General features: G+C 56.6%; 12 protein-coding genes across 12 annotated transcripts; 7 read left to right on the top strand and 5 right to left on the bottom strand.

Moving 5' to 3' along the window:
* Positions 1-79: 79 nt before the first annotated feature.
* On the top strand, positions 80-3,204 carry FA10DRAFT_146848 (hypothetical protein). The gene is made up of 3 exons (XM_025518075.1): positions 80-359; positions 415-749; positions 814-3,204. The coding sequence occupies exons 1-3, from the start codon at positions 346-348 to the stop codon at positions 2,739-2,741; spliced, it is 2,277 nt and encodes a 758-aa protein (XP_025376715.1). The 5' UTR covers positions 80-345; the 3' UTR covers positions 2,742-3,204.
* FA10DRAFT_302840 (signal peptidase I) lies at positions 2,796-3,762 on the bottom strand. Its single transcript, XM_025525175.1, has 3 exons — positions 3,419-3,762; positions 3,225-3,344; positions 2,796-3,161 (listed from the first exon to the last, which is right to left on the bottom strand). Exons 1-3 carry the CDS (start codon positions 3,715-3,717, stop codon positions 3,050-3,052), a joined length of 531 nt encoding a protein of 176 aa, XP_025376714.1. The 5' UTR covers positions 3,718-3,762; the 3' UTR covers positions 2,796-3,049.
* Positions 3,763-4,612: 850 nt separating this feature from the next.
* FA10DRAFT_268057 (FAD/NAD(P)-binding domain-containing protein) lies at positions 4,613-6,500 on the top strand. The gene is made up of 3 exons (XM_025522159.1): positions 4,613-5,624; positions 5,676-6,149; positions 6,221-6,500. Exons 1-3 carry the CDS (start codon positions 4,646-4,648, stop codon positions 6,418-6,420), a joined length of 1,653 nt encoding a protein of 550 aa, XP_025376713.1. The 5' UTR covers positions 4,613-4,645; the 3' UTR covers positions 6,421-6,500.
* Positions 6,501-6,715: 215 nt separating this feature from the next.
* FA10DRAFT_268056 (hypothetical protein) lies at positions 6,716-9,771 on the top strand. Its single transcript, XM_025522158.1, has one exon. The coding sequence runs from the start codon at positions 6,796-6,798 to the stop codon at positions 9,640-9,642; it is 2,847 nt and encodes a 948-aa protein (XP_025376712.1). The 5' UTR covers positions 6,716-6,795; the 3' UTR covers positions 9,643-9,771.
* Positions 9,769-13,196, bottom strand: FA10DRAFT_302837 (hypothetical protein; the record flags this gene model as incomplete). Its single annotated transcript, XM_025525174.1, has 12 exons — positions 9,769-10,090; positions 10,164-10,503; positions 10,562-10,626; positions 10,681-10,728; positions 10,788-10,945; positions 11,007-11,130; positions 11,186-12,020; positions 12,085-12,111; positions 12,167-12,437; positions 12,511-12,647; positions 12,714-12,794; positions 12,866-13,196. The coding sequence occupies 12 exons, from the start codon at positions 13,194-13,196 to the stop codon at positions 9,769-9,771; spliced, it is 2,739 nt and encodes a 912-aa protein (XP_025376711.1).
* A 169-nt stretch (positions 13,197-13,365) lies between these two features.
* FA10DRAFT_243025 (HisG-domain-containing protein) lies at positions 13,366-14,614 on the top strand. The gene is made up of 3 exons (XM_025519299.1): positions 13,366-13,482; positions 13,555-14,043; positions 14,127-14,614. Exons 1-3 carry the CDS (start codon positions 13,419-13,421, stop codon positions 14,519-14,521), a joined length of 948 nt encoding a protein of 315 aa, XP_025376710.1. The 5' UTR covers positions 13,366-13,418; the 3' UTR covers positions 14,522-14,614.
* On the bottom strand, positions 14,566-15,507 carry FA10DRAFT_268052 (hypothetical protein). Its single transcript, XM_025522157.1, has 4 exons — positions 15,402-15,507; positions 15,085-15,306; positions 14,863-15,003; positions 14,566-14,777 (listed from the first exon to the last, which is right to left on the bottom strand). The coding sequence occupies exons 1-4, from the start codon at positions 15,499-15,501 to the stop codon at positions 14,686-14,688; spliced, it is 555 nt and encodes a 184-aa protein (XP_025376709.1). The 5' UTR covers positions 15,502-15,507; the 3' UTR covers positions 14,566-14,685.
* Positions 15,508-15,623: 116 nt separating this feature from the next.
* On the top strand, positions 15,624-20,214 carry FA10DRAFT_268051 (hypothetical protein). Its single transcript, XM_025522156.1, has 4 exons — positions 15,624-17,422; positions 17,493-19,339; positions 19,407-19,485; positions 19,550-20,214. Exons 1-4 carry the CDS (start codon positions 15,749-15,751, stop codon positions 20,153-20,155), a joined length of 4,206 nt encoding a protein of 1,401 aa, XP_025376708.1. The 5' UTR covers positions 15,624-15,748; the 3' UTR covers positions 20,156-20,214.
* Positions 20,215-20,259: 45 nt separating this feature from the next.
* FA10DRAFT_232305 (putative chitin synthase 4) lies at positions 20,260-22,952 on the bottom strand (the record flags this gene model as incomplete). The annotated part of the gene is made up of 4 exons (XM_025518900.1): positions 20,260-21,607; positions 21,671-21,912; positions 21,987-22,278; positions 22,336-22,952. 4 exons carry the CDS (start codon positions 22,950-22,952, stop codon positions 20,260-20,262), a joined length of 2,499 nt encoding a protein of 832 aa, XP_025376707.1.
* A 556-nt stretch (positions 22,953-23,508) lies between these two features.
* Positions 23,509-25,560, top strand: FA10DRAFT_268049 (hypothetical protein). The gene is made up of 4 exons (XM_025522155.1): positions 23,509-24,211; positions 24,275-24,822; positions 24,892-25,415; positions 25,481-25,560. The coding sequence occupies exons 1-4, from the start codon at positions 23,693-23,695 to the stop codon at positions 25,516-25,518; spliced, it is 1,629 nt and encodes a 542-aa protein (XP_025376706.1). The 5' UTR covers positions 23,509-23,692; the 3' UTR covers positions 25,519-25,560.
* Positions 25,561-25,913: 353 nt separating this feature from the next.
* On the top strand, positions 25,914-26,910 carry FA10DRAFT_295359 (hypothetical protein; the record flags this gene model as incomplete). The annotated part of the gene is made up of 3 exons (XM_025524467.1): positions 25,914-25,950; positions 26,014-26,377; positions 26,449-26,910. The coding sequence occupies 3 exons, from the start codon at positions 25,914-25,916 to the stop codon at positions 26,531-26,533; spliced, it is 486 nt and encodes a 161-aa protein (XP_025376705.1). The 3' UTR covers positions 26,534-26,910.
* FA10DRAFT_253693 (Diadenosine tetraphosphatase) lies at positions 26,658-27,285 on the bottom strand (the record flags this gene model as incomplete). The annotated part of the gene is made up of 2 exons (XM_025519703.1): positions 26,971-27,285; positions 26,658-26,894 (listed from the first exon to the last, which is right to left on the bottom strand). The coding sequence occupies exons 1-2, from the start codon at positions 27,241-27,243 to the stop codon at positions 26,658-26,660; spliced, it is 510 nt and encodes a 169-aa protein (XP_025376704.1). The 5' UTR covers positions 27,244-27,285.
* Between the last annotated feature and the right edge of the window lie 2 nt (positions 27,286-27,287).

The following is a 27,287-nucleotide window of genomic DNA, read 5'->3' as shown; positions in this document are numbered from 1 at the left end:
CTGGTTCCATGAAATGCAAGCGCTCTATTTTAGCCTCGTTTTTCCCTTTCCTTGCTTTGCTTTCTGAGATTTGCTATCTCGTTTTTTTCGATTCGGTACGCGCGTGGTGCGTGCGCTGCATCTGGTTCTTTCTGTCCGCTAGGGCGCTCGTCAGCCCAAAAAAGGCTTGGAAGAGCGATCGCTGCTGCCATCACACTGCGTGGCTAGAAGGAGGAGGTCGTCGTCGTCTCGTCTCTCCTCCTCTCTGATCATTCTCCAGCGCACGTTCACTAGGGCTTCCTGGGGGCGACGGTGGCTTCATCCCGACCGCCATCGCGCGCTGCAACCGAAGCCCTCCAAGGGAAGATGGCCGACGTCGGGTGAGTTTCAGGAGCAGCAGGTGCCCATTGCAGGCAGCGCTGACTCGTACTACAGGCTCATTCTCTCTTCGCTGTCGACGGGCGCCCTTGGCTGGGATGTAATCTCGACGCTGCACCATGACCTCGATGCCGTCATCACCGTCATGACCTGCAACAGAACCAGCATCAGGACCAAAATCGACACCAGCACTAGCACCACCTCGCGCATTGCTCTCTCGGCCTATCGCACAGTCCCCACGCTTGCCTACCTTGCGTCACGGTACATCAATCTCGCCTGGCTCATTCTTGTCGTCGTCGAGACGGATGCTCGGCCCGAAGACGATGCGGGCAATGCGTGCAACCGACGCACGACTGCTTCGCTCCTCGTCTTTGCTCTCGCCCTCTGCTCCAGTGAGTGTGCTTCTCTCATTTCTTCCCGTGCAAGACTCGTCGACCGCTGACAAGTACGATGAAGCCACGCTCGTCGTCATCTTCAGCCTGGGGTGCGGTCTTGAACGCAGCAAGTTCCGGCACCGCGTCGTTGCCGGCCTTTGCCTTGCCTGGCTCCTCGTCCTCATTTTCTCCCTCACCTTGCCATGGATGGTGGGTCCCACAACTGGAAGCATCGGACAGTATTGCGCCTGGTTCGGGGGGAGTGGCCTCTATGCCATTGGCCTCGTGGCGTCCCTCGTCATCCTCGACGTCCTCGTCCTCGTTGTTCTCTTCTTCCTTGGATCCAAGAGAAACAGAAATATCGTGGCTGCCACCGTTGCGGTGCAGCTCGGCTGCCTCGTGGCCGCATGCATAGTCTGTGCCACAACCGAAGAGGCCGTCTACAGGATGTTGCCAGTCGCCGTCATGCAGGCCACGACGACGAGCATGGCAGGCAGGGCGTACCGGCGCATTCATCGTCGACCGAGCCTCTCGTCCGTCGCGCGTGCCAGCATAGATGCGGCGGGACAAGCCGAGGACGAGGAAGGGAAGCCTGCAACTGTTCTTGGAAGTGCACGTCCGCATGGATCAAGACCAATGCCTCACCGAGACAGCTCATCAGAGAAGACAGATGAGAAGGAGAAGGAGACGGAGTCTTGTGACGACGTGAACGATGCCATACCCGATGGCCAGCTGAACAGCAGCGCAGATGCAAATGTGGAAGAGGAGAGGGAGGATCTCGTCAAGCCATCGCGCTACTCGCGCCTCTGGATCGACTCGAGGGCCGCAGCTGCCGCCGAGCGCTCAGGCATCCGGTCCGCCCACGCCAGCACGTTTGCATACAACATTGCATCGACATCGAGCCTGGACGCCTCATCGACCAGGTCGGCTTTCAAATTTGTCGAGAGCCTGCCCCCGACAACGGCTGCAACGATGAGCAGTAGCAGCAGTGGCAGCGTTAGCAACCCCAACAGCCGGCCACCGACATTAGCGAGCAAGCGCAGCATCTTGAGCCACGCAGAGGAAAGGCTGATCAGCGCCGGCCTCGTCTTGCCATCACCCTCCTCGACGGCAGCAAGGACACCGCTGCGGCTGTACGACGACCGCGGCTCACCCCGCTCCGTTGACACACCCGCCTCGTACCGTGGCTCTGCCAGGTCGCGCTCCTACCTCGCCTCACCCGCCCTGTATGACAGCAGCCCGGATCCGCGAAGCCAGAGCCACGCTGCGCTCGACGTCAAAGACGTCATGAAGCGCGCCAACTTTTCGGCACTGAGAGCCGCGGCGTCGAAGCTGCCTCCTACCCCTCTTTCCCTGCCGTCTTCTGCAGGTGCCGCTCCACTCGCCTACAGCGGGCACGGCGACAGGCGAGCGATGGAGGTCGAAGCGGCTCCCCGCCCGAGCGTGAGTCTTCCTGGATCGCCACGGAGGGACAACGCCACGCCGTACAGCCGTCCGCGCTCGTCGCCAAGCAAGACCCACTCGGTGGTGCCGGCCCTGGGCTCGGATGGGCAAGGAGCGGGAGCGGGAGCGGGCGACGAGGCAGAGGACGCTCTCTTTGCGTTCCGGCAGACGGTCGAAGAGGACTGCGTCCTGAGGTCGAAGACCTCGTGGGGGACCATGCACACGGCCCACGATGGACGCCTGGGCAGCAGCTCAGAGAGGCCCCGTACGGCCAGAGGAAGCAGCCGCAAGGGTACCGCAGACGAGCGGCCGGGGACGAGCAACGGAGCCGGCGGGAGTGGGCCAGGAACGTTTGGCGCGTTGCGCAGGGACCCTGGCATTGACAATGATGTTGAAGTAGAGGACATAGAAGTCGCGACTGGATTGTCGCCGGTACGCAGAAAGTCGGCGGGGAACCTCATTGAACGGAAGAAGTTGGACGAGCCGAGGACGGCGAGGTCCAGAAGCTCCTCTGTCCTCAACAGACACTTCAAGCAGCCGCAACAACATGAACAGCAGCAGCAATAACGGATACGACAAAGCGGGCAGTAAGGCACATCAAACCATTTCAATCCGAGCCCAAGCATGCTCCCGTCTTCGACTGGGTCGAAGCAGCGAGCTCGATGAAGACATTCATACCCTCAAACCCCGCACATTGGACTTGGCCTGGTCCTCCTCAGACACTCGTTTTCCTTGGCGCACTGAAGCACACATTCACTCACCCATTTCTCGGGCATTGCAATATCTTATCTGTACCATTTCTCTCTTTCTTCTCTATAAGTATGAGAGCTGGCCCCCTCGCTAGAGCGGTTGCCGAACGGCGAGAGAGCGACGTGCTATTCGTCGTTTGAGAAGAGGAGCGAGAGACCTAGCCCGGCCAAGAGGAGGTACTTGAGCTTGGGATAGTCGTTGAGCACGATGGTCACATAGCCCACGTATGGCATGTACCTTTGTCCCGCACTCTCTTTGTCAGTCCAGTGAGGCCAAGAATATGGAATAGGTGCTACTCACCCTCGGACTTTCCCGACGACGTTTTTTCGCTTCATCCAGCGTGGCCCATTGTACAGTCCGAGGTCGTCTGCGTCGTTGTTGTCGCCCTTTGTCAGCAGCAGCTGATCGTACCCTTGTTTCCTGCAAGCCCGTCTGGTCAGCCTCTTCCCCGAATCTTTCACCAGGGGCTCCCTTCCTGGGGGGCTGGAACTCACTCGTCATGCGTCTCGATGACACGATGCACAATCGGGATCTCCTGGCCAGGAATCTTGTACACGGTGATGTCGCCGACCTCGAAGCGGGTCTTGGGCCCCGGCATGGTGAGGAAGAGCAAGTCGCCGCGGTAAAAGGCCGGCTCCATGCTGCCGGACAGCACCACCACCACGGGGCTCTCGCTGTCGGCCAGCACGCTGAGCCCTTTCCACATGGCCAGCGCTGTCGCGACGACGGTGGCAAAGTTGAGAATCTGGAGCAGCAACGGCCGCACCGCGGTGCGCTTCAGGTCGGCAAACATGGTGACCGAGACCAGGCTTCGTGTTGCGCGTTTGTGCCGTGTGAGGGGGTGAGGCGTCGCTGGTCTTCTCTCTGAGATTAGAGCTCGCTGGATGTGACGCCAAAATCGGAGACGAAGAACGCACCAGACGCGCGCGATTACACGTGGAAAGCTACATTTTTTTTTTAGATTCGGGTTGGACAATAAGACGGGGCAGGGCTGCCTTCATGCCTGCCTGCCTGCCCGTCGGCCCATCCGCAACCTTCTTTCCAGCACCAGCACGGGTTTAGCGGGAGATTCCTAAAACGTCAGAAGCCACAGCGGACCCGCTACTGCTAGCAGTGGCTCCGGGACATTATTGGGCCTGGGAACGAGGTGCAAAGAGAAACAGACAGCGACAAAGCCACCTTTTCGTTCCCATTTGCGACGTGCGGGCACACGCACAACTTCTTGAGAGGCAGGCCGATGAATTGACCTCAAAAGTCGAGGAGATAATTGCTTTTTTTTACGGGACAAACATTTCATCAATCTGGTGCAATGCCTGACAAGTCTCTCTTGCTGTTGGCCATATCTCGAAGTGGTCGTCAAGGGGCCAGGGCTGTTCCCCTTTGTCCGCAAGTCGATTCAACCACCCTAATCGCAAACGCAAGCATAAAAAACTCGAAGATTATGCGGCGTTACGCCGGGTTTGTTGCCCCCAGTCTGCATCATGAGACTAAATTTGATCTGTCCCTTAGCTAGCTTATTATCCATCTTTGCTGTACGACTGACTAGCTGACCAGCTAGTACCTGACTTTTCAAAATAATGCGCCTGTCATATGCTCTCATGCGGCCCAAATGGAATGAATGTTCATGCGAGCAGCCGAGTAAAGAGCATATAAGGGAGCTTGTGCAAAGCTGTTCCCGCAACTGGGCTCACCATTCCAACTTTTCCCCGTCCGCCTTTGAGATGTTCGCCTACTATCTCGTCCTGACGCTTGTCGCTGTCCGCCTCACATGGCCTATGCTGTGGAAGCGTCTGCTCGACATGTCGACGGAAAAAGAGACAGCCATGTACGATGCCGAGCGCTTTACCCAGCTCGACTTGGCACTCAGGCAGGGCAAGAGCGACAAGGGCAAGCCCAAGAAGCGCAGTGGAACCTGTGTCATTGCCGGCGGCGGAGTCGCTGGCTGCATGATGGCCGCCGTTGCAACGAGGCATTACGAGCGCGTGGTCATCGTCGAGCCGTGCCAGTCAAACGATTCGTGGCGCAATTTTATTAAGCAGTACGATCAGCTGCACAACTTCAGCCCCTTCACTGTGGAAAGCCTCCAACGCATCTGGCCAGGTCTTTTCAGGGAAGAGGTGCTGAAGCGAGGCGGACGTTTCGCACGATATGAAACAGTCAGATTCGAATTTTGGCTCAACAAAGCCCGTGTCGACTGGGACAGCAATGTTGACAAGTTCGGTCCGACAGGGGACGACTGCCTGATGATGAATAGGCCTGGCTTGCAGGCCGTCATTGGAGATCTGACCAAACTTCATACGCCCGGCGTCGAATTCGTCTATGGAAAGGTGACGGGAGCTTCGCTGGGTAAGGATGACGATGCGCTTATCGACAGGGTCCACGTCAAGACTGCATCGGGCGAAGGCAAATGGCTGGACTGCCAGCTCTTCATAGACTGCTCTGGTGCAGCCAGGGTCTACAAGAACATTCTCAAGGTGCTCAGCAACCCACGCTTCGAGGCTCCCAAGGTGGAAGAATACCAAATGAATGTCTCGTACTCCACTGCTCTCATCGACGTCGATGAAACAATCGCTCGGCGTCTGCCTCTGCCAGAAAGCTTGGAGCCAGGCTGGGGAAAAATAACCAACGTTCTCCTTACTGCGCCGACGCTGACGAGTGGAAGCAGCTACGCACTTATGACCCACACTGATGGCAACAAATGTGAGCTGAGAAGGCGATGCGTTCGCTTTTCCCTGCTGACAGCAATGACAGACTACCTCGCTGCCATGAAGTACGACACAACACCAGATATGATGCCCAAGAAGCTGGATCACTTCAGGCAGCATGTCAAAGAAGCATATGCTGCCAACACGGACCAAGATATTGGATCCTGGTTCGATGAGACCATTGATCTACTGCAGGAGAACGAGGACTTGACGGAACAAAAAGCCCATTTCCGTCAAGCGAGAGACTCGGACAGCTATGTCACGGTTATCGATGCGCGGAACCGGAAGCTGCCTCACAACCTCGTTCTCGTCGGTGATTCATTTTCTAAGCTCAACCCGGCCTTTGGACAGGGTACGCACAAGGCTATGTCAGACTGTCTGACACTCTCGGCCAGTCTCAGCAAGTTTGACAATGTCAAGGACGTCGCAAGAGATTTTGATGCGAGGAGGAATCCCAGATCCTATGGTCTCTTTGACTTCAATCGAGCCATGGACCTTGCCAGTCCCGACATTCAAAAGCGTGAGTGGCCTTTTCCTTCCTCCTTCTTCGTCAGAAGTCTCCTCTGCTAAACCTGTCATGCGCGAGAAAAGTAAACCCAAAGATCCCAGTCACACAAGGGAAAGAGCTGCGCTCGCTTCTCGGTGGTCTTCTCAAGTACATTCACCGTTTTGGCCATGAGGACCATTCAGTGGGGAATTGCCTCTTTGCTGTCATGTTTGGCTCCAAAGGGAGCCTGGCCCTGATGCATCCCCGTATCCTCTACGCCGCCGTACGTGGCTCCTTCATGTAGTTGATTACGACAACAGACTGCTCTTGTCTATTTGCTGGCCTTGTCTTCTCACAAAGCACGTAAGCATATCATGCGAAGCTATTCCTCGAGTCACATTGACCGTCTGATGCTCGCGGCGTGATGATGCTCGAGGCGTCATGTTGACCTGTCTCTTCGTGTGTCAAATCAAGAATAACACACGTGACCGATCGCGGGACCCCTGAGTTGTTTTCTGAATCCCTCGGGGATTTTCAGCGAGACTTTTAGGGGGTAATGCGTTAGGGTGTGTGTTGCATAGATTTTACCTGCACGCTCCGTTCTGAGGTGCGCTCCATTACCAAGTCACACCACCAGCATCACAATCGTCGTCGTCATATCTTATCTTCTTAATCGACCATGGCTTACAGGGGCCAGGACCACGTCGTCCACGTTCACGACGGCGATGTTGACGACGAAAGGGGCCTGTCTCCGATCGGCGCGGGACACCAGGGCCAATTGAGCGAGAGCTTCTACCACGAGGCCGCGGCTGCGTTGGGCAACATCAACGCCGATGGCGATGGATCGAGGCAGCCAGCTGCGAGCGCACATGCAGCGGGCCTCAATGCCTACCTGCCCACGCTTCTGCAATCTCCCTACGACACTGCGAGCAGCCCGCTGTCCCAACAACAGGACCCGGCACCATCATACACGAGCCCGGCCGGATACGATTACGCGCGAGGCTATGTCCAGCCGGGCGCCGATGACGAGGAGGAAGCCGGCGTCTATGGCTACGAGGACGAGGATCAGAACGGGAAACCCTACCAAGGCTACGGGCAACAGGACTATGCACAGTACGAGGAGGAGGAGAGGCAGTTTGGCAACTTTGCTGCCGAAGGCTATGAGCAGTCGCCGTACGGGTATGAAGGAGAGGAGAGAAGATCCAGCCAAGAAACGTATCTGGGCACAGGAGAAGACGACGTCGCTGGTCCGTCCGAGAAGGAGGCCATCATGTATGGCTCCGACACGATGCACTTTGGGCCAGCGCCAGCGCGAGGCGCCCAGCTTCGGCGGCATAAGACAAAGAAGAACGTCAAATTGACACAGGGTAACCTCGTTCTCGACTGTCCCGTGCCCACCAAGCTCCAGAGCTTCCTCTCGAGGAGAGGTGACGATGAGTTCATGCAGATGCGGTACACGGCAGCCACCTGCGAACCCGACGACTTCTCACAATCCAACTTCAGCCTTCGACCGGCACTCCTAAACCGGCACACCGAGATCTTCATCGCGATCACCCTGTACAACGAAGACGAGGTGCTCTTTACGCGCACCTTGCACGGGGTCATGAAGAACATCGCACACCTCTGCTCGCGGCACAAGAGTCGCACCTGGGGCCCAGAGGGCTGGCGCAAGGTTGTCGTCGCCATCATTGCAGACGGTCGAAAGAAGATTCATCCCCGGGTGCTCGACGTTCTTGCCAGCCTGGGCATTTACCAGGAGGGCGTGGCAAAGAACAGCGTCAATGGCAAGGCAGTCGAGGCGCACATCTACGAGTACACGACGCAGCTCTCCATCGACTCCAATCTGCAGTTCAAGGGTGCCGAGAGAGGTCTCGTGCCCATGCAGGTCATCTTCTGTCTCAAAGAGAGCAACAAGAAGAAGATCAACTCCCACCGCTGGTTCTTCAACGCTTTTGGTCCCATCATTCAGCCCAATGTATGTGTCCTCATCGACGCAGGGACAAGGCCAGAGAACAAGTCCATCTACCACCTCTGGAAGACATTCGACCTCAACTCTAACGTCGCTGGTGCCTGTGGCGAGATCACAGCAGATGTCAAGGGCAAGTGGGGCTTGGGACCGGCACTTCTGAATCCTCTCGTGGCGGCGCAGAACTTCGAGTACAAGATCAGCAACATCCTTGACAAGACGACCGAGTCGGTCTTTGGCTACATCTCCGTCTTGCCGGGTGCCTTTTCCGCCTACCGCTACATTGCGCTGCAGAACAACGAGCTTGGTCAGGGACCTCTCGCCTCTTACTTCAAGGGAGAGACGATGCATGGCGCAGAGGCAGACGTCTTTACAAGTAACATGTACCTTGCCGAAGATCGTATTCTCTGCTTCGAGCTGGCAGCCAAGAGGCAAGAAGGATGGGTGTTGCGATACGTCAAGAGCGCGAGAGGTGTCACCGACGTACCTGACCGGCTACCCGAATTCATCAGCCAGCGTCGTCGGTGGCTGAACGGCTCCTTCTTCGCTGGTGTCTACGCCTTGACGCACACGACGCAGTTCCTGTCCTCGGGCCACGGCGTCTGGCGCAAGGCTATGCTCCTCGTCGAGTCACTCTACAGCTTCATCAATCTCGCATTTGCCTGGTTCTCGCTCGCCAACTTCTACATCTTCTTCCGCATCTTGTCGCAGTCTCTCGAGGCGCCGTCGTTCCACCTGGGCAAGGGCATCGCAGTATGGAACACCGTCGTGCAGTACATCTACCTGGGAACCACGATTTCGTGCTTCATCCTCTCGCTCGGCAACCGGCCCCAGGGCAGTCGGTGGAAGTATTTCCTCGTCAGCTGCATCTATGCTGCGCTCACGCTCTTCATGATGATTGCTGCCGTTCTGTGTCTCGTACAAGCCGTCAAGCACGCCGACCATGACTCCATCTACGCCCAGATGATCGTCAGTGTTCTGGCAACTTATGGCGTGTACCTCCTCAGCTCCTTCATCGCTCTCGACCCGCTGCATCTCGTCACGAGCTTCTTCCAGTACCTCCTCTTTGTTCCTACCATGGTCAACCTCGTATCGTGCTACAGTTTCTGCAACCTCCACGACTTCAGCTGGGGCACAAAAGGTGCTACAGCCGAGCAAAACGACCTGGGCATCGTCGTCTCGAGCGGGCAAGGAATCGTCGAGGTCACACTGCCGACGAACCAGGCTGACATTGACAGCCTGTACGACCAGTCGCTGCACAACCTCCGCACGCGGCCGATGCTCTTCAAGGGCGAGGAAAAGCGCGAAGAGAAGGAGGCGCGGAGGATGGACTACTACCGGAATATCCGAACTAATGTCCTCCTGGCTTGGTGCTTGAGCAACGGCGTCCTGGCTGCCCTTATCCTCTCGGGCGACACCCGGGGCACGTTTGAGCCCGGGTCTGGGACTACCAGGAGCAAGATTTACATGCTGCTGGTGCTTGTCTTTGTCGGTGCGCTCAGCTGCATCAGGTTCATTGGCAGCACAGCCTTTATGGTCCACCGCGCCGTCGTTGGGTAGACCTCATTCTCTTTTATCGCTTTGCTTGTATTCGTTAAAGGTTACATTGATGTATGGACAATTTTCTTCTCTCTTTCTCTCTCTCTCTTCTCCTCCCTCTAGGTGCAATTCGCAATGACTCTCTGCTCAGCTATCCTGTGGATCCGAGAGAATTTCGTCGAGCATCCTACCAAGAGCCTCAGAGTCGTGCGCATCGATCGATGCAAAGTCGACGCTGACAAAGCGTCTCACTGCGACTTCCTTGCACAGCATCTCGTCCTTCGAGGCCGGATGCACATTTTGCTGCTCTTCGTGCTGCATCTCGGCAATTTCACGCCGAAGGAGCCCGAGATTGTGAGAACGGCACGCCTCGGACACGTACTTCGCCCTCCGCACAGTGGAGCGATCCACGCCGCACATGCCACAGACGACGCAGGCGAAAGAGTGAAGCTGGCAGCCCGGTTTGAGCCTGGGGCGTGCCCTCGCTGGCCAATCAGCAAAATACCAGAGAGAGAGGAACCTAGACTGAGGAAAAGACTTACTTGTACAGAAAGACAAGCTCGCCATTGTCCTGGGGCCGTACGTCAAAATGCCCGTAGAGGACGGGCCAGTCAGGATCGAGAAAGCTGGGGTGGATGACTTGAAAGAAGTGTGTGGTGGTCATTGTCCTCGGCGTGTGAGGGGCGCGAAGAAGGAGGTGCTTGATCGTTGCTGCAAACAGGGCGGCTCCGTCCGAAGAGGAGGTGCCCTTGCCCACTTCGTCAAGAATGAGCAAGGATCGGAGGGTAAAGTGGCGGAGGGCGTGCGAGAGCTGGATGCTGTCGAGGTAGAAAGAGGAACGCTGGGAGGTGATGCTCTCGCGCGCTTGAATGCGGGTGAGGACTGGAGGTGAGGTCGGTGTCAGGAAGTGTACAAGAAGCAGTATAAAGCTACGATTTACTCTTGTCAACAAGACCAACGGTGGCAGAGAAGGCAGGAACAAACGAGCCGATCTGGGCCATGACTCTAAAGGCTGGCACGGTGAGCTCAAGCATGGCAATAGAAGCGGGAAAAGCTTACGCTATGAGGGCATTCTGCTTGAGGAAGACCGATTTGCCACAAGCATTGCTGCATTTAGAAGATCAACTTCCAGCACGCCTCGGTGGAAAGCGATGTAGAATACCCACGCTCCTGTGATGATGAGGACGCTGCGTCCTTCATCGTCGTCTTCCATCTGCACCTCATTCGCTCTTTGATCCCCATTCCCAATTTCATCCTTATGCGTCAGAGTCTCGCTTTTTTGCATAAGACCACGACCTCCAACGATCCACGTATCATTTGCAACCTTGACATCATTCTCTGAATGAGCTCATCTTTCTGAAAGGAAACAAAGATGAGTAGCTTACAAAATTCTCGACGCACTGCTCCTGCAGAGGGTGCCGTCCCGCGATAATGTCGAGGATCGGTCTTTCGACAACAGTCGGGCGGCGGTAGTCCAGCTCAATCGCACTAAAGGAAAAGGCAAGGAGACTGATTGCTATGTGAGCTTTCCTAAAAGGTGGCCCTTGAAGTTGATGAGACCAACCAATCCAGCTCTGCGATGGCGTCGGCTGCTTCGACGAGGATTTTCGCCTTGGCCAATATTTTCTGCAGCAGTACATACGCAATCTCTACCTCCATGCCCTGGATCATTTCATGAATGTCGCCGAGATGCCGATCGACATCGAAACAATGCTCGCTCTTGAAGAAAGAGGCACGGTCCAGCGCAAAATGGTGCTTCCAGCCCAGAGCCTTGCCACGCTCGACGTAATATGCCTCAGAGAACCCAGGTCGGTGCACCCACTGATGCAGATAGCCTATCTGAGGGAAGTAGGCAAGATTGATGCGCTCTGATTCATCAACAAAATCGGTCAAGCGGGCCTTCATTTCCCTAGCCAGGGTTGCGAGTGTCAATGGTAGATTGGCGTAAGTCTCTTTGAGCTCGTCCAGCTCGGAGTTGACCCCATACGCGATACAGATGCGCCGCTCGCTCTTGCTGTCTTCCCAATTGACGCTTTTTTCCAGCTCACCGCGCAGCTCTTCAAGCTCAGTCGCTCTGACGCTGTCCTTGACCTTTTTAACGATTGCAAGCTCAATGCTTTGCAGCTGTAACGCCTGAAATTGCACCACCTGGCCGCGAGCGAGTTGTGCCTTCGAAATGAATTTCGAGACAGCCTTCCACTTGTTCACATCATTCCTGCTGCCAGTGCTTAGCTTTGCGAGGATGTGCGGCACATTGCGTACTCCTTTGAGCGTTTTGACAATCTCCACGGCTTGCTCGCGGTGCGAAACAAAGGCTTCCACGGCATCTAGACGTGCTTCGATGGTGGGAATCGACATGGACGGAAACATTAGCCACCGTCGTAGCAGGAAACTTCCGACTGTTGTGCAAAGGTCAAACTGTCTTTCTTTACCAGTATTGAAAAAAAGAAGAAGCGCACTTACGGGGTGTATGCGTCCTGTTCAGCAACGCTGTGGAATCTCATCCTTAGCCAAGATTATCCTCGACCAGAGTGACAAGACCCACAAAGAATACTGAGCCCTTCTTTCCTCTTTGATGAATGCATTGTGGCGTGCTTTTGTTCCTCAAAGATTCCCAGAGCAGCCCTCGTATCGATGTCCACGAACATGTACTCGTCCAACGTGAGCGTATCAATTGCGAAGACAGCGAAGTGCACAAAAGCATCGTCGCCTTCGTCGTCTGGATCGTTTGACTCTTCGTCGGAGTCGTACGCGCCCTTTCCTGCCATTGCACTCCTCTTCTGCATCTCACCGATGAGACAGCTCGAAGCAGCAACCTTTTCAGGGATGTTTTATACGCTCAAATAAGCGAAAATCTAAGAGCGGAAAAGCGTTTTTTTAAAGACGCACCGACATGTGCATTGTGTCGATGGTGACCATCTCTGCATCAGTGGGATGAAAAGTCCTCAGCCGTTCTACACCTGACTTATGGTCGAATTCCGACGAGGTGCGTAGCTCGAGCGTGGTGTGACGTTCGAGCTGAGATACTGAGTGCAGGAGGAACAAGGGTCAGGTCACTCGGGCCACTAGCAGATAAGTAGGGCGATACATGCGTTGAGACTTGATCGAGTCTAAGGTTGGCAAGGGGCAATTCTCGTTCGTAAAGACAAGATCTGGATGGAGCTGTCCGATCACTTCTCAAGCAGCACCAGTCAGTCACTTTCACGGCACAGCCAAGCACGGATAGGCCTCAGAGGAAGCCCACAAGACGAGATAAAGTCGCGGTCAGCGCTGCACCGTTTCTGCTCTTGATCTGGGTCTGGACTTGAGTCGGGATGGACACCAAGAAAAGTATGATGCGTTGAAGAGCTTTCTGGAGCGGGCGAGTCCTGGAGGAGGAGAAGGCGGTGCGTCTCGGCCTGGTAGACTGCGCATCCCATGCCGCGGTGATTGGCCTGAATAGCCATGACCACCCTGATGTTTTCCGTGGTTACCTTCTCTTCATTTGTTAGCAAGACCGATGCGGCGAGGGACTCTTCGCCGACGGTCGAGCTGGTTGCCGGTCTGAAATGGCGCGCTCTCCGATCGGCCGGCATGGTAGATCTGGACTCTCGAAGTGTTGCTCCCCGTGGAGCAGAGCCTTAATCAAGCCACCGTTCCGGTCGACTGATTGACACACGTGAACAATACGAACCCAAAAACAAAACACAAAAAAAAAATGAGTTAGACACGTGCACGCACTTGTCCATGCCGTGCTTAAAGGTTCTTCCTGACTCGGCGTTCTCCGCCCAATCGACATCGAGAGACGACCAGCGACGATGAGCAACCTGTTGACGTCGGAGAGCCTGCAAGGGCGGACGCTCTTTGCGATTCCAAAAAAGGGTGAGTGGGCTGAGTGGTCGTTGAATGGTGCCGCCGCGTGCGAAGATCGCTGACAGGAGCGCATGCACACAGGACGGCTCTACGAAAAGTGCTTGGAGCTGCTGGGCGGCGCGGACATTCAATTCAAGCGACAGCACCGTCTCGACGTGGCCCTCGTGCAGAACCACAACATGGCTCTCGTCTTTCTCCCCGCAGCAGATATTCCCCGCTTCGTGGGCGAGGGCAACGTCGACCTCGGCATCACTGGCCAGGACATGGTCGCCGAGGCAGGCGACCGCGTCTCGTCGCTCATCACCGAGGAGCTTCCGTTGGGATTCGGAAAGTGCCAGCTGCAGGTGCAGGTGCCAGAGGCAAGCACGAGCCTCAAGACAGTCGAGGACCTGGTGGGGAAAAAGGTGGCTACGTCGTTTGATTTCCTTGCCGGTGAATTCTTTGCCAAGCTCGACGCCAAAGTCAACGAGGCGAGAAGCGCCAAAGGAGAGGCAGAGGTCAAGACGAAGATCGAGTATGTGGGAGGAAGCGTAGAGGCCGCTTGTGCCCTGGGCGTGGCTGATGGTATTGGTGAGTCAGAGACAAAAGAGAGAAGAGAGAGAGAGGCGCCAGTACTTGGGAGTACTGACGAATGAGGGGATACGAATCATCAGTCGACCTGGTCGAATCCGGAGAAACAATGCGGGCGTGTGGGCTGCACGCCATCGACACGCTCCTCTCCTCGCAGGCTGTGTTGATCCGGCCCACGACGCCGCACAAGCGCAGCGACACGGACCTCGTCAACCTCATTGCCCGCCGGCTCCAGGGAGTCATTGCTGCGAGCAAGTACGTGCTGGTGCAGTACAACACGCAGAAGGAGAACCTGGACAAGGTGCTCAAGATCACGCCGGGGCGACGGGCCGCTACGGTAAGCCCGCTTGATGACCAGGGATGGAATGCTGTCTCGTCGATGGTTCTCCGAAGCGACGTGGCAAATGTGATGGACGCACTCGAGGCACAGGGCGCACACGACATTCTCGTCGTCGCACTGGCAAACTGCCGCATCTGAAGAGACCAAATCCTTTAATTACACACAACTACTGTACAGCAGCTTCCCTTTCTCGATACGACTAGAATGAGAAAGAGAGATAGACGATGTTGGATTGTGCGCGATGCGAATGCGATCATCTGCGCAAAAGGTAGAGTACATGCGCCCGTGCCCCTCTTCTACTCCTACGCTTTCTGGCCATCGATGACATTGCACAGCGCCTGAGTGACGAGCCAGTGATCCACTTCCTGTGCTAGGCCAGAGACGGCAACGGCGCCTTTTGAAACATCGTCGCGGAATAGTTCTCGTCAGTGAAGAAAATTTGGTCTTGGAGGATCAGGCCCCGCTCCGAGCTCACTCACCGATGGGATAGGTGCAACTCGTGACCCTGATGGGAAACGCACCACCGTGCGCCGCAAAGTCTGGCCCGAGGGAGTTGATGTCACGCCCCTTGGTCACGAGCTCGCGGCCTGTGAGGAACGACGACTTATGGTGCAGCCGCACTGTTGTGATTGTGTTTCAGCATATTCGAATGCCCTCTCCTGTTTGACTGTGCTTCTGCCAACCAGCTGGATCTGACTCACCGGTGTTGATCTTGCGCTCGATCCAGGTCCAGTTGCCCGGCGTCACTCCGGGGCCGATTGTGCCGGCAGCGAGTCTCATACCACCGAAGAGCTCCACGGCAAAGGCGATGCCCTGATGCTTTGCCTTGTCCGGCTGGCCTGCCAGTAATGTGCTCGTATAAAGGCTTCGAATCTGTGTCTCAATCTCAAGTGCCGTCTGCTCGTCGACGCGAGGCAAGGTGACTGAGCAAAACTTGGTTGCTTCAGCAAGAGGATGGGTAGGGGGTGCAAGAGGAGGGAGCAGCCATAGCCGGCTGCAAGGCGACGACCACACTCACGCTCAGCTTCTTGCTTGCGGATCTGCTGTGCCACAGCCGCAGCGTCGCCGCTTGCCGAAGAGAAGAGATCCCCGATCGGCTTTGTGATCCCCTGGTGCATCGTTGTTCGTCGTCTTGGGTGACGTCTTGGTCGTGCTTCTCGGACGTGATTTTTCTTCTTGTTCGCAATTCTTCCGTTGGCCCCTCCCATTCGGTCCGTGCGCGATATTATTCCTCTCCTCCATCCACAACCAACAGACATCTAATCATTTTCTGGCGCGCGCGCGCCCTTCGGGACAGACGACGAGACTTGGAAAGTGAAGGGGACCAAGAAGCGGCAGCAGGAGCAGGAAGTAGCAGTGGCAGCAATGTCTGCACCGCCTCTCAAGGTTCCGCTTCGATTCCATCCCGCTCCATCTGCGCCGTCTGCACCGTTTGCGTCTGCTACGTCAGGGTCCCCGGCGATTGTCCCGCGTGATTGGAGGACACGATGGAGGAGCGAGACGCATACAGCACTGTCCGGTGGGAAGGGGGTCAACGACGTTAATGAGGGAGACAAAGACGAAGATGAAGACGAGGAGACGCTCGGATTTGATGATGAAAACGCAGACGGGTGGCTTTCGTGCGCAGCGGCCAGCTGCTCCACAGCGGCCTCGGCCATCGACGTGGCCATCGGGACGCGCGGTGGGAGCGTGTACGTGCTTCGGGGTCCCTCGGCTCCGACACTCGAGCCTGGCTTGGCGAAAGGGCAGACGACACCGCAAAGACGCCGTGCGAGCCACTCGTCACAGGTGTCGGTGAGCTCGCAGCAGGCCCAGCTGCTCGCCTCGCCTACCTCTCCGCACGCCGACACAGAGGGAGCAGGCACATCGACGAGCAAGACGTCCGCTCTGGCCGAGCTTGTCGAGGAACACAATCACAATGGCCAGGGAGGCGTCGAGGAAAAGCTCGAGGCCCAGTGGCATCACGGCAACCCTAACGCTGCGACAGTCGTGGGAAACGTCATGGGCGCGCTGGGGATACCACAACACCACAGCCACGGTCACGGCCACTCGCCGCCCCTTTCTCATCTTGCCGCCTCGGCCAGCTCGTCTGTGCCTGGGTCTGGAGCGCATTCGCCCTCGAGAAGAAAGGTCTCGAATGCGAATAGTAGGAGTCATAGTCCGCTGCCCTGGGTGTCGCCTCCCAATGCCGTTGTGGAAGGACAGCAGACCGGGGGAGGAGCTGCCAAGAGCGAAAAAGGCCCCTCTACATGGTCGCTTCGAATGCAGTTGCGAACGCCTTCCACCTCTCCCGTCGTCGACGTCACTCTGGATAAGCAAAGGAGAGTTATAGCACTTCAACAGGACGGCTTACTCTGTGCTTGGTCCCTCGAAGATGGCTCACTGGACCGCAGTCTCGACCTGGGCCTCACGACGAGCTATCCCCCCGTACCTCCACCCACTCCTGCACATCTTGCAACTCCAGCGCCGAGTGGACCTTTGGCGACGCTGGCTGCCCTGCGCGCCTCGGCTAGCTCTCCTGCCCCGAGATCAAGGCGGAATTCTAACGCAGGGGAGCAGCCTCCGGCGCCCATTAAAAGGGCCAGAATCGAGTGTCGCTTCGCCAAGTTGGTCAGGATTAGGACTGAGACAGGTGGTGACGCTGGCTGGGTCGCTCTCGACGATTGTCGGCCAAATTCATGGTTCCGTCTCGACGAGGAAGCTTCGAAGGTTGTGGGCGTCCACCAAGTCCAAGGCGGCAGAGTCGTCGGGATTTCACCTTCTCACGTGTACGTGCTCAGCGAGGACGGTGCTCTTGCCGCTCATCGCCCTTCGATGGGCACAGAGGCGGAGAAGCTCGGCAAGCTTCATCAATCCACCTGCCGAGGGGTGGTGGAAATCGAGGACAGCGCAGATGGGGAGAAGCTCTTGGTGGTCTGGTCCGGGGACGAGTTGAGATTACTCAAGAGGAGTGGCTTAGCCCAAGTGGGAGACAGCATGAGCTGCCGCAGCACGCAGCAGGTCACCGTGTCTGGCCAGACGGTGTGCGTGCAGTCAACAGTGCGTATTTCTCATCCCCTAACATGCAGAAGAGCGTTTGGCTGAGACGATTCATCTTCTTCACTCACAGCGATCAGCATTGCTGTTACAAATCAAGCCCTCGAGGGGTCTACAGCGCAGCGGTGCTTTGGGGCGCACCGCCATTCTCGCCTCCGGCTTACCCTTTGTTCTAGAGCAGGACGAGAGAGATTGCGTGTCCCTGACCGATGAAAAAGGACGGCAAGTGTGGAAAGGCAATGCGCCCGAGAGTCCGAGGCTGGGTTGCCTTTTGCCGCTCAGCATGGAGAGGATTGTAGTCGCGCTCCCATCTGGCCATCTCGGCCTCGCTTCCCTCGCTGAATTGGCCATGGGCAAAGTGCCTGCTGCCAAAGACGATGGGGACGGGGTGCCGGGCACCGTGTGCCTGCTAGAGACGGTCGTCAATACGCGAACACAGACGAAGCACATCGTAGCGGCCACAAGAGAAGGCGACATTGCGTTCTACGACGTCAACTCTCTTCAGCTGCAGGTCGTACACTCACTTTTGACGAGCCCCGTTGTTCGCCTCTTCGTCCTCGATGCGGAAGGACCCAGGCTGAAGGGCTGCATGGCTGCCGTGGGGGCTGATGGCACCGTTGCCGTGTTCCTCCTCGACGGGCTCAAGCACCTCTACGTCATTCCTGGATGCGCATCACCTCTTGAAAGGATGGCAGTGCGGGGCAACGAAATCCTGCTCCTGTATAGAGATGGACGGGCGAGGATATGGGATATGGTCAGCCTTGAGCTGCGCAGGTCCATCGACCTGCAACAGGCCTTGAGCCTCGTCGAAGAAATTGACCCATCAAGCGGCTCCTCGGCGTGGATGCAGCATCTAGTCAGCCCGATGGACCGCGAAGAGCCGACAACTCAAGGCGTTCTGTCCCGTTCTCTGGACGAGTCGAGTGTTCTGGCGGATATAAGACGGGCGATCGAAGCGGCGACGCACCGGCTCGAGACAACAAAGATTGTCCAGATTCTCCGCCCCCTCGTCCGCTCACTTTCGTCCTTTTCGAACAAATGCTGGTCAGAACTTCTCACGCAGGCGGATGGACCGGCACAAGAAGGCCTGTATGTCGAGTGGGGCACCTATTCGCCCCCTCGAGACTTCTTCGCCCGGACCAAAGAAAGCACCACGAGGGTTCTTGCTCTTCTGTCGATATTGTTTGTGCTGCGCAACAATGTTGCGCGACTGAAAGGCGTAGTGGAAGCATGCATTCAGGACCTCACCGCGCCCAAGTTGACGGCGGGACCCGATCGACTCTGTCTGGCTACGCTGGCGGCCTACACGATGGACCCCCTCGACGAGGTGCAAGAGGCCGCCAGGCAGCTCTTTCTTGGTCCTCACGGCCTGCAGCCGATGGAGCAGCCGGCAGTCGATGCCCTGTGCGAGATGTATGCGCCGAGACTACCCGTCAAGCACGCAAAGCTGTACTCACAAGCGGAGAGCATCACTAGCCTCTCGCTGCTTGGCCTCATCGCGACACAGCGATACAATGCTCTGTCTCCCTCTGTTCTAAAGGATATCTCGACTTCAATATCGCTTTTCGTCTCTTCCTCTACGACAGGCATCGAAGAGGAAGCAGTACCTCAGGCAAGGTCACCCTTTGATAGCAGGGGACAAGCCGTTGCGATCGATCTCTGCTGCCAAGGTTTCAGCATCTGGCAACACTACTTTGACGCCATGGAAGTCGTGCGGACGCTTTTTGCACTTTCTACAACTCCCTCTTCCTCTTCTCCCAATGGAACCAGTGCATTTGAAGGAGCGGACGATGCAAATCGGGCCCTGGCCAGGCGTGCCACCCTGCAGATCGCCCAAGATAACACGCCGCTGTTCATGACGACGCTTAGTCTCGATATCCTGCATGCGAGAAGCGCGAGTCACTGTGGCGCCACAATGCGGTGCGTTTCCCTTGTCTCTTTTGAGCATTTGAAAAGTTTGTGCTGATGGATCGACCACTTGGGGTAGATTGGTCGCGTTCATGGTCCGCAAGAAGCCGTCCGTTCTCTACCCAAATTTGCCAAGACTGGCTGAAGCCGTCGTCAAGGTGCGACCAATCACCCCTGGCTCCCTGCTCTAGACTGACACTCACTGACATCCTCTAAAAACAGTCGCTCGATCCGACAAACAGTGCGCGGCGAGAGAGCGTGTCCGGGAGCGCAACACTGATGATATCCGAGCTCGTGCGAGCGTACCCGTCGATCAGCTTCTGCGGCAAGCTCCAGCGTCTCGCAGTTGGCACCCATGAGGGTGCTGTCATTCTGTACGACCTCAAGACGGCCACGAGGCTCTACGTCATCGAGGCCCAGTCGTCGCTCGGCGCAAGTCAACGACTGACGGCCGTCGATTTCAGCCCTGATGGACGAAGGCTCGTCACTGTCTCGTCCGCCAACACTGCAGTTGTCGGCACTCAGGGCGGCAAAGGGTCTGTGAGCGTCTGGAAGGTGGGTGGAGGATTCTCGACCTTTTTCCAGCCGGGCACATTGCCAAAGCAGGGAGGCGCGGAGGGCGAGGCGTACAAGAGCGTAGAATTCCACGCCGTCTCGAAGCGACGCCCAATAAAGCGGCAAGAGGTCAGAAAGGAAAACAGTGAGAAGGAGGAAGGCGAAGAAGAAGAGGAAGAAGAGGAGTGGCAAGGTGTGAAGGTTGAATGGCCAAGCGAGCGCAATGTGCGCATCTCGGTCGGAGAGTCCCAGATCAGCCTCGACGTTGCGTGAAGCACAGCGAAGCAATCGACAATTGCAATATTATCAATAGGCACATGAAAATTAAGAGAGAAGATAGAGTCCATTGAGAGCGCGAATATCGAGGTCGGCGGGCATCACTCGCCTGCAAAGAGCCGCTTGACGAGGTAGGTGATGCTTCCGCCAAGTCGGAAAGCGGCCAAGACAGCGACTGCATACAGGAGAACGCCCATGTAGATGATCTTGACCTTGCTGTTATTGATGCTGAGAATGACGACGCAGAGGGCCGCGTTGGAGATGACCCAGACGAGAACGACGTTCGTACGGATGGCGGAGTAGTAGTCCTTTTGCGCCGTGTCCGGATCGACCTTATCTTCACGCTTGGGCGCAGGCTGAGATAGGACGTGCACGGCATCCTCGTACATCTCGTTGATGTCCTTTGCCTCTGTAGGCAAGTTGATCTCGACTTGCCCATCCTTGCCGCCACCAGAGACCACACCGAGATCGGTCTGGACCTTGTCGGAACCCTTTGTGCCCCACGAGACGTCGTGGACGTTGCACATGCTGTAGACGCCAAAGACGCTGACGAAAGAAGGAGCCAAGAGATAGTACTGGATAAGCGAGGTGAACATGTGCCACGGCTCCAAAAACAAAATCGAGGCGAGAAGGTAGACGCCAAAGGTGGCTGTGACGGAAATGACGATAGCGATAAACGTGTAATTTGTGAGAAGGGCTGTGGCGCTGTCGGCTGCCTTTTCCGAATTGATGACGCTCGTCACGGCGAGGTAGATGGCAGCGGCCGTCATGTAGAGGGCGAAGAGCCCAAAGAGAACCATAGAGAGCGTGTAGCCGAGCTTAGCGCCGGCGGGGCGGTTACCCATGGCCAATAGGAAGATGAAAATGATGAGGGCGACGTAGACGTAGGTCAGGATCAGGTTGGGGATCTTGAGAGCGTGCACAGAGTCGGACAGGGAGCCTGTGAGGATTGTGTAGGCGAGGAAGTAGTTTGCGATGCCGAACCAGGTGAAAAGGAGCTGGATAAGCTGGTAGAGCATTTCGAAGTGTAGGGCTATCTTCCTCCCCAGCGAATGGCTCGATCGGTAGATGTACGAGAACTTGACGATGGAGTGCAGTCCAGCAAAGAAGGAGCCATTGAGCCACCGACGACGCTGGCTGATCAGCTCCGGTACCGAGTCTGGCACGTCCGTGACTGCCTGGGCGCTCTTGACGTAATGAAGGATCCAGGCAGCATCGCGTTTGCTGCAAAGCTCCCAGCACAAAATTCGGTCCTCCGCCAAGTACATGTTCGAAGTGAAGATGTCGGCGTTGGCAGTGCCGCCATGAAGAGTTTCACCCTTGAAATACGATGCCAAGGGTCCGTTTCCCTTTGCATCGTTTTGCAAGGCAATGTACCGGTAGGCCGAGAAGGCACCTGGTAGGACAGTGATATACCCGAATACCGACTCGAGAGGCTTGTCGAGGATGCTGTAGGATAAAGTGTCCCAATTAGCACACATTTGTGCTCGATGCATCGACGGCGAGACTCACTTTGACATCTTGTACTCGAAATTCTGTGCTGCCACAAGGGGGTTGAGAAGGGCTGACCAGAGCTTTCCCTTCAGGGCGACAATTTCACCGCAGGCGCCGGCGACGTTGGAGTTGATGTCAAACGCCTTCCAAAGATGGTAGATGGACTTGGACCTGGGCATGGTGCCCACGTCGAGGAGGATGCACACATTTGGCTGGAGGACCCTTCCGAAGGCATTGAAGCACCAGCGATGAGAGTTGATCTGTGCGCACAAGGAAATAAGTGTCAGTTTGATGGTGCAAGCGGAGAAGAGAGAAAATGAAAGGAGCGACTCACCTTCTTGGCGTTCTTCTCCTTCATCGCAAAGATGATCTGGCATGGCATCACTCCCTTCTCCCGGCCCTTGAACTTGAGGTTCGGGTCCACGCTCAGCTGCGTCGTGTACTCATACACGTGCATCTTGACGGGCTTTCCATTGACAACGTTCTTTGCAACGCCCTCCTGGTAGACGCCCATGGCAGCCAGGACCGAAAGCACTCGCGGGTTGCACTTCATTCGACCGTCGGCGACGATCACGACAACGACGCGCTTCCAGGCGTCGGAACCCCAGGTGCGCGATCGAGTGCGGCTGTGTCTCAAGTCAGCGCTCTTATCCAAGACGTTGAGAGAAAGATCATCAACACACCTGCACAGGAAAGCAATGTTGGTGAGAACACCATGAAGTGTGCGACAGAACAGCACCTCGTCCTCGTTGTACATTGTCAGGCAGATCATCAGCTCGGTCCGCCTGGGCGGATCGAAGAGGACCTGTCTAAGGGTGTACCTCTCGTCGACAAAGTCGTCTGCGTCGCTCGTCACAGCGCTGTACCTCGCATGTGTCATCTCTCGGCTCTCGCGGTCGTTGACCTTCTCCAGGAGCGCGGGTGCCGTGGGGCAATCGAGAACGAGGTTGCCGTGGAAGAGCTCGACGCGCTTCAGCGTCTTGTACCGCCTTGGTACACGCTGGGGAATGCGGCCATAGCGCACATTGGTGTTGGCGACCGATTGTCCTTGCTCGATGAGGCTAGGATCGAAGCCGCCGGGGACGTAAGATGAGGCGTCGTCGTCGAGCGACTGGTGCCCCATGATGCGGCCCTCGTCGTCAAAGGCGCTCGCAGGCGCATAGGCGTACCGGGACCCATCGTGGGGCAGCAGGGGAACGTCGCCCGTTACATCACCGGGCGCCTCTTCATCGTCGTACTTGCCATTGTGAACCGATGGCTGGTGGTGACCATAGAGGCCACCGCCGCCAACCTCGGACATGCGTCGGTAGGCCTCGCTCGACTCGCGCTCCGGCTGGCCGCCATGGTCGATGGAGCTTCCCGGCGCAAAGGGGTTGTCCATCGGAGTGGGTCCAGAGTAAGGGAATGGCTCAGCAGGATATGGCGTTGTGTAGTGGTGGTGGCTCTCAGAGGCGGAAGGACGAGGCAGATGGTGTTGTCGCTCGTCCTCGTACGAATAGGGCGGATGGTCGTACTCTGTGGGTGGGGCACCCTCGTCGTATGTGGGGTAGGCCTGGTGCTGGTAGGCATGCTGCTGCGATGCAGCGGGCGGCGGCGGTGGTGGCGGAGAGCCACCGTAAGATTGTCCAGGTCCCCTAGGCGGCATGTCGTCAGCGTCGTTGCGGACAGGGGGGTCGCCGACTTCGCGATTCTCCTCTTCCTTTTATAAAGGGGTTACTTAGTTAGATCTTAACCGCGCACAGCCATCCGTCAACAGCGCCGCACGAATAAATTGCATCGAGATCAACACATCCACGTGGTGGGAATTTCCAGCTGGCCCGAGCGTGGTCAGTACCTTGATTCTCGTTCATCCACTTAGCTTGTTTTGCGCTCCCTGCGAGAGAGGAGATGGACGGCAGACGGCCCTCTGTTCGCTTTGTCGAGCCGTCGACGTCGGAGACTCTCTTTTCAGCGCCGGGGGATGAGGAGGAACATGTCGGCAGCAATGGCGAGGCTGCAGTGCCTTCTTCGTCATCGACGAGGCCAGAGTACGGGCTCAAAATGACACCGTCCTCCAGAGAGGCCGAGTTCGACGCTGACGACAGCGACATCGATGAAGGCGAGGTTGATCAGGTCCCTGTCAGTCCTAGCAGACGGCTTCCTTTGATCGACCAAATACCGTTCGTCAGTAACGCAAGGCAGAGCTTTGGTGACATTGGCGCACACGATCTCCGCGAGTCAGTCAGGAGGGCTATTGACAGTGAAGAGCTGCCCGACTGGTTGAGACGAGGCGCGGGCATTCTCGATTCGACATGGAACATGAGTAATAGTATCCTGGGCGCAGGTGTCGTGGGTCTTCCCTACTCCCTGAAGGCCTCGGGCTGCCTCACAGGCCTTGGGCTCCTCGTGGGCATTGCTCTCCTTACCGACTGGACCATCCGGCTCATCGTCCTAAACGCCAAATTATCTGGTCGAAACACCTACATCGATATCATGGACCACTGTTTTGGCTCCAATGGTCGGGCCGCTGTCTCCATCTTTCAAGGCGCCTTTGCCTTTGGGGGCATGTGTGCATTCATCGTCAGTACCCCTTTCTGGCCCTCTTCTCACTAGTTGGACCTTACTGACAAGTTTGATAACTAGGTTGTTATCGGAGATACGATCCCTCACGTCCTGACGTCGATCCTGCCAAGTCTCGAAGGGTCGTTTCTGGCCTCGAGATGGTTCATCATGGTCTCGTCAATTCTCACAATCTCCTACCCGCTCTCCCTCTACCGATCCATCGAGAACTTGAGCAAGGCCAGTGCCATTGCCCTTGTCAGCATGGTTCTCATCATTCTCACCGTCATCATTAGGGGTCCCGCCATGCCAGCCGAGCTCAAGGGCGACCCCAGCCTGCGATTTACCATCATTCACCCGTCTGCTGTCGTCCGCTCGATTGCCGTCATCTCCTTCGCATTTGTGTGCCACCACAATTCGCTCTTGATCTACGGCAGCCTCAAAGAACCCTCGATGGACCGATTCGGCAAGGTCACGCACTACAGCACTGCAATTGCCGCCATCGCTGCCGTCAGCATGAGCTTGGCAGGTTACTGGTCTTTCACCGACAAGACCCTAGGCAATGTCCTCAACAACTTTCCCCCCGACGATGTCATGGTCAACTTGGCCCGCTTCTGCTTCGGTATGAACATGTGTGTATCCGCTAGCGCCACTGCAAGCTACCAATAAGTGTTGCTGATCCATCCTTGTGCTTGAAACAGGCTCACTACGTGGCCGTTGGAGCTTTTTGTTGCAAGGGAGGTCATCGAGACGTACTTTTTTCAGGGAGAGTACGATGTGAACCGGCACCTCATCTTTACGTCAAGCCTCACAGTCTCCTCCCTGATCGTCTCGCTCGCCGCGACCGATCTCGGCGTGGTTCTCGAGGTTACAGGCGGCTTGAGCGCAACGGCTTTGGCCTTCATCTTTCCCGCCATCTGCTTCCTGAAGCTGACAAGCGAAGGAAAAGATGCCGCGCCTGCCGGGTTTGAACGAATCGATCAGGAGGAAGACGATGAGATACAAGGGGATCTTCGCGAAGACGACGAAGACGACGAAGAGAGGGCAGGACATGCAGGCGATGTGAGCGTGGAAGACGTCGAGCTACCGCTCCGACCAGGCGCGCGGGTCCGGGTCAGAAGAGGGCCACAGAGGACCAGAAGCGATGGGTGGAGGTGGTGGACCTCGACAAAGCCGGCCGCAGTGGCCTGTGCCATCTTTGGCTGTGTGGTCCTCGTCATCAGCGGTAAGTCATATCTGTCAGTGAAATCGCCCATCGGTGCGCTGACAAGTTCCTTCTTCTTTCATCAGTCTGGACAGCTGTAGGCGACTTTCTTAGAGGGGGCTAGTCATGTTGAACCATAGAGTGCCGCTTTCAATCATTTGTCCGCTCCTTCATCATATCCACCGGCTGCAGTAACCGCACCCTGGACGACAACCACAGTGGACAGGACTGAAGGTTGAAGAAAGCCTGATGCCACGCGCGCGCTTGAACCCGGGTCTGCCATTATTGAATTTTCAATAGACCATTTGGCAGCATTTTTATTATTGAGCCGCAGTTCAGTAAATCACGTGTCCGTTCCAGTTTCAGAGGTGCGCCTTCGAAAAGCGACCTGCTCTCACCCTTCGACAAACGGTTTCAAGGTCAAGGTCCACCATCCCGGTTGGTAGTCACGCACGAACGCATTGCCGATCGAGTCGCAGGGATAGCTTACAGAGATCTTTTGCGGTGAACAGATTAAAAATGTCGAGCGGAAACAAGGGCGCTACCAAGGGTACAGGTGGGTGTGGATTGCAGCAGCATTATGATGAGAGCATCGTCCTGACGAAAAGGATATCATCAGCCGAGGGCAAGGCCAAGGCTAAGCCTCAGGCCATCAAGGCCGCTGCCGCCAAGAAGGCAGCCCTCAAGGGCACCCAGGGCAGCAAGATCCGCAAGGTCCGAACTGATACCTCGTTCCACCGGCCCAAGACTCTCCGCCTGGCGCGCAACCCCAAGTACCCTCGCAAGAGCGTGCCGCACGCGCCCAGGATGGACGAGTACAAGACGGTGCTCTTCCCTCTGAACACGGAGAGCGCCATGAAGAAGATTGAGGAGATCAACACCCTCGTCTTCATCGTCGACCGCAAGGCCAACAAGCGCCAGATCAAGGTCGCCCTCAAGAAGCTCTACGATGTTGAGGCCGACAAGATCAGGACACTGATCAGGTGTGTTTTCTTCTTGCCTCTCCTCTCCATATCATTGGAGGCATTAGAGCTGACAAGATATCCACTGACAGGCCCGACGGAAAGAAGAAGGCTTACATCAAGCTCTCGCCGGACCAGGACGCCCTCGACGTCTCGAGCCGCGTCGGTCTTCTCTAAGCTGGCTTCTCTTGTCTGTCTCGCTCTTCACATGTACTACTGTCTTCTATGACGCACACACACACACCACAAAATTGTCAGGTCTACCAAACGCGCTGCACGTCGGAGGGCTGGGCCATCACTGCTATTGGGGGGTAAATTGAAGATCTGCGAAGTGCTCCCTCGCCAACCACTGTGCTTCTTTCTGCATTTCTTCCTGTTTCCTTGGATGTCTCGCTTCGTCCTCGATGGTCCCGCACAGCTGAGCAGCCCGAAGTTTCAGGCCAAACTCATCAAGTTTGGGGTAGATGGCGTCGTTTGGCTCAAAGTCGCCTTTGCGCCTGGGCACAATGTGAACGTGGAGATGGTCAACCGTCTGCCCCTGTAAATCTCATCTCCTTTCAGCTTCAGCAACTCCATTTCATTTGGTCAGCATGAAAGCGGCAGCACAGACCCACCGCATCTGGCCCATCCTGAATGCTGATTGTCGATGAGGCGCACGCGGCCGCCCGCTCCACGCCGCGCTGCACGGCCTGGACCAGGCCAAAGACGTCGCCCAGCACGTCCGGCGGCAGGTCATTGAGGCGCCTGTACCTATTGAGACGCGGTACGACGAGTACGTGCAACGGAGCAATGGGCTTGAGATTGACGAAAGCCATTGCGTGCCGTGTAGACGCAAACACCTGCGACGTAACATCAAATGCGCCGAAACGGAGAATGCTCGACGACATTTCTCCTCTCTCTCGTCAGAACGCCACTCGGTGGTGGTGAGGAT

This window comes from Acaromyces ingoldii (genome assembly GCF_003144295.1).
Source record: "Acaromyces ingoldii strain MCA 4198 unplaced genomic scaffold FA10scaffold_4, whole genome shotgun sequence".
NCBI lineage: Eukaryota > Fungi > Basidiomycota > Exobasidiomycetes > Exobasidiales > Cryptobasidiaceae > Acaromyces > Acaromyces ingoldii.
Note: the sequence above shows the minus strand (reverse complement) of the source record. Positions and strands in the feature narration are given on the sequence as shown.

Excerpts from the sequence above, each read along its gene's own strand:
- FA10DRAFT_146848 (XM_025518075.1), top strand. Across the intron at positions 750-813 it reads TGCTCTCGCCCTCTGCTCCA|CCACGCTCGTCGTCATCTTC; the intron begins GTGAGTGTGCTT and ends AGTACGATGAAG.
- FA10DRAFT_302840 (XM_025525175.1), bottom strand. The coding sequence starts at position 3,717 with ATGTTTGCCGACCTGAAGCGCACCGCGGTGCGGCCGTTGCTGCTCCAG. Across the intron at positions 3,345-3,418 it reads GTCATCGAGACGCATGACGA|GAAACAAGGGTACGATCAGC; the intron begins GTGAGTTCCAGC and ends ACGGGCTTGCAG. Across the intron at positions 3,162-3,224 it reads GTCGTCGGGAAAGTCCGAGG|GTACATGCCATACGTGGGCT; the intron begins GTGAGTAGCACC and ends TGCGGGACAAAG.
- FA10DRAFT_268057 (XM_025522159.1), top strand. The coding sequence starts at position 4,646 with ATGTTCGCCTACTATCTCGTCCTGACGCTTGTCGCTGTCCGCCTCACA. Across the intron at positions 5,625-5,675 it reads CCACACTGATGGCAACAAAT|ACTACCTCGCTGCCATGAAG; the intron begins GTGAGCTGAGAA and ends CAGCAATGACAG. Across the intron at positions 6,150-6,220 it reads CAGTCCCGACATTCAAAAGC|TAAACCCAAAGATCCCAGTC; the intron begins GTGAGTGGCCTT and ends GCGCGAGAAAAG.
- FA10DRAFT_268056 (XM_025522158.1), top strand. The coding sequence starts at position 6,796 with ATGGCTTACAGGGGCCAGGACCACGTCGTCCACGTTCACGACGGCGAT.
- FA10DRAFT_243025 (XM_025519299.1), top strand. The coding sequence starts at position 13,419 with ATGAGCAACCTGTTGACGTCGGAGAGCCTGCAAGGGCGGACGCTCTTT. Across the intron at positions 13,483-13,554 it reads CTTTGCGATTCCAAAAAAGG|GACGGCTCTACGAAAAGTGC; the intron begins GTGAGTGGGCTG and ends GCATGCACACAG. Across the intron at positions 14,044-14,126 it reads GGGCGTGGCTGATGGTATTG|TCGACCTGGTCGAATCCGGA; the intron begins GTGAGTCAGAGA and ends ACGAATCATCAG.
- FA10DRAFT_268052 (XM_025522157.1), bottom strand. The coding sequence starts at position 15,501 with ATGCACCAGGGGATCACAAAGCCGATCGGGGATCTCTTCTCTTCGGCA. Across the intron at positions 15,307-15,401 it reads CCGCAAGCAAGAAGCTGAGC|TCACCTTGCCTCGCGTCGAC; the intron begins GTGAGTGTGGTC and ends AGTTTTGCTCAG. Across the intron at positions 14,778-14,862 it reads GAGTTGCACCTATCCCATCG|GCGCCGTTGCCGTCTCTGGC; the intron begins GTGAGTGAGCTC and ends ATGTTTCAAAAG.
- FA10DRAFT_268051 (XM_025522156.1), top strand. The coding sequence starts at position 15,749 with ATGTCTGCACCGCCTCTCAAGGTTCCGCTTCGATTCCATCCCGCTCCA. Across the intron at positions 19,340-19,406 it reads CACTGTGGCGCCACAATGCG|ATTGGTCGCGTTCATGGTCC; the intron begins GTGCGTTTCCCT and ends CACTTGGGGTAG. Across the intron at positions 19,486-19,549 it reads TGGCTGAAGCCGTCGTCAAG|TCGCTCGATCCGACAAACAG; the intron begins GTGCGACCAATC and ends CTCTAAAAACAG.
- FA10DRAFT_268049 (XM_025522155.1), top strand. The coding sequence starts at position 23,693 with ATGACACCGTCCTCCAGAGAGGCCGAGTTCGACGCTGACGACAGCGAC. Across the intron at positions 24,212-24,274 it reads GGGGCATGTGTGCATTCATC|GTTGTTATCGGAGATACGAT; the intron begins GTCAGTACCCCT and ends TTTGATAACTAG. Across the intron at positions 24,823-24,891 it reads TTCTGCTTCGGTATGAACAT|GCTCACTACGTGGCCGTTGG; the intron begins GTGTGTATCCGC and ends TGCTTGAAACAG.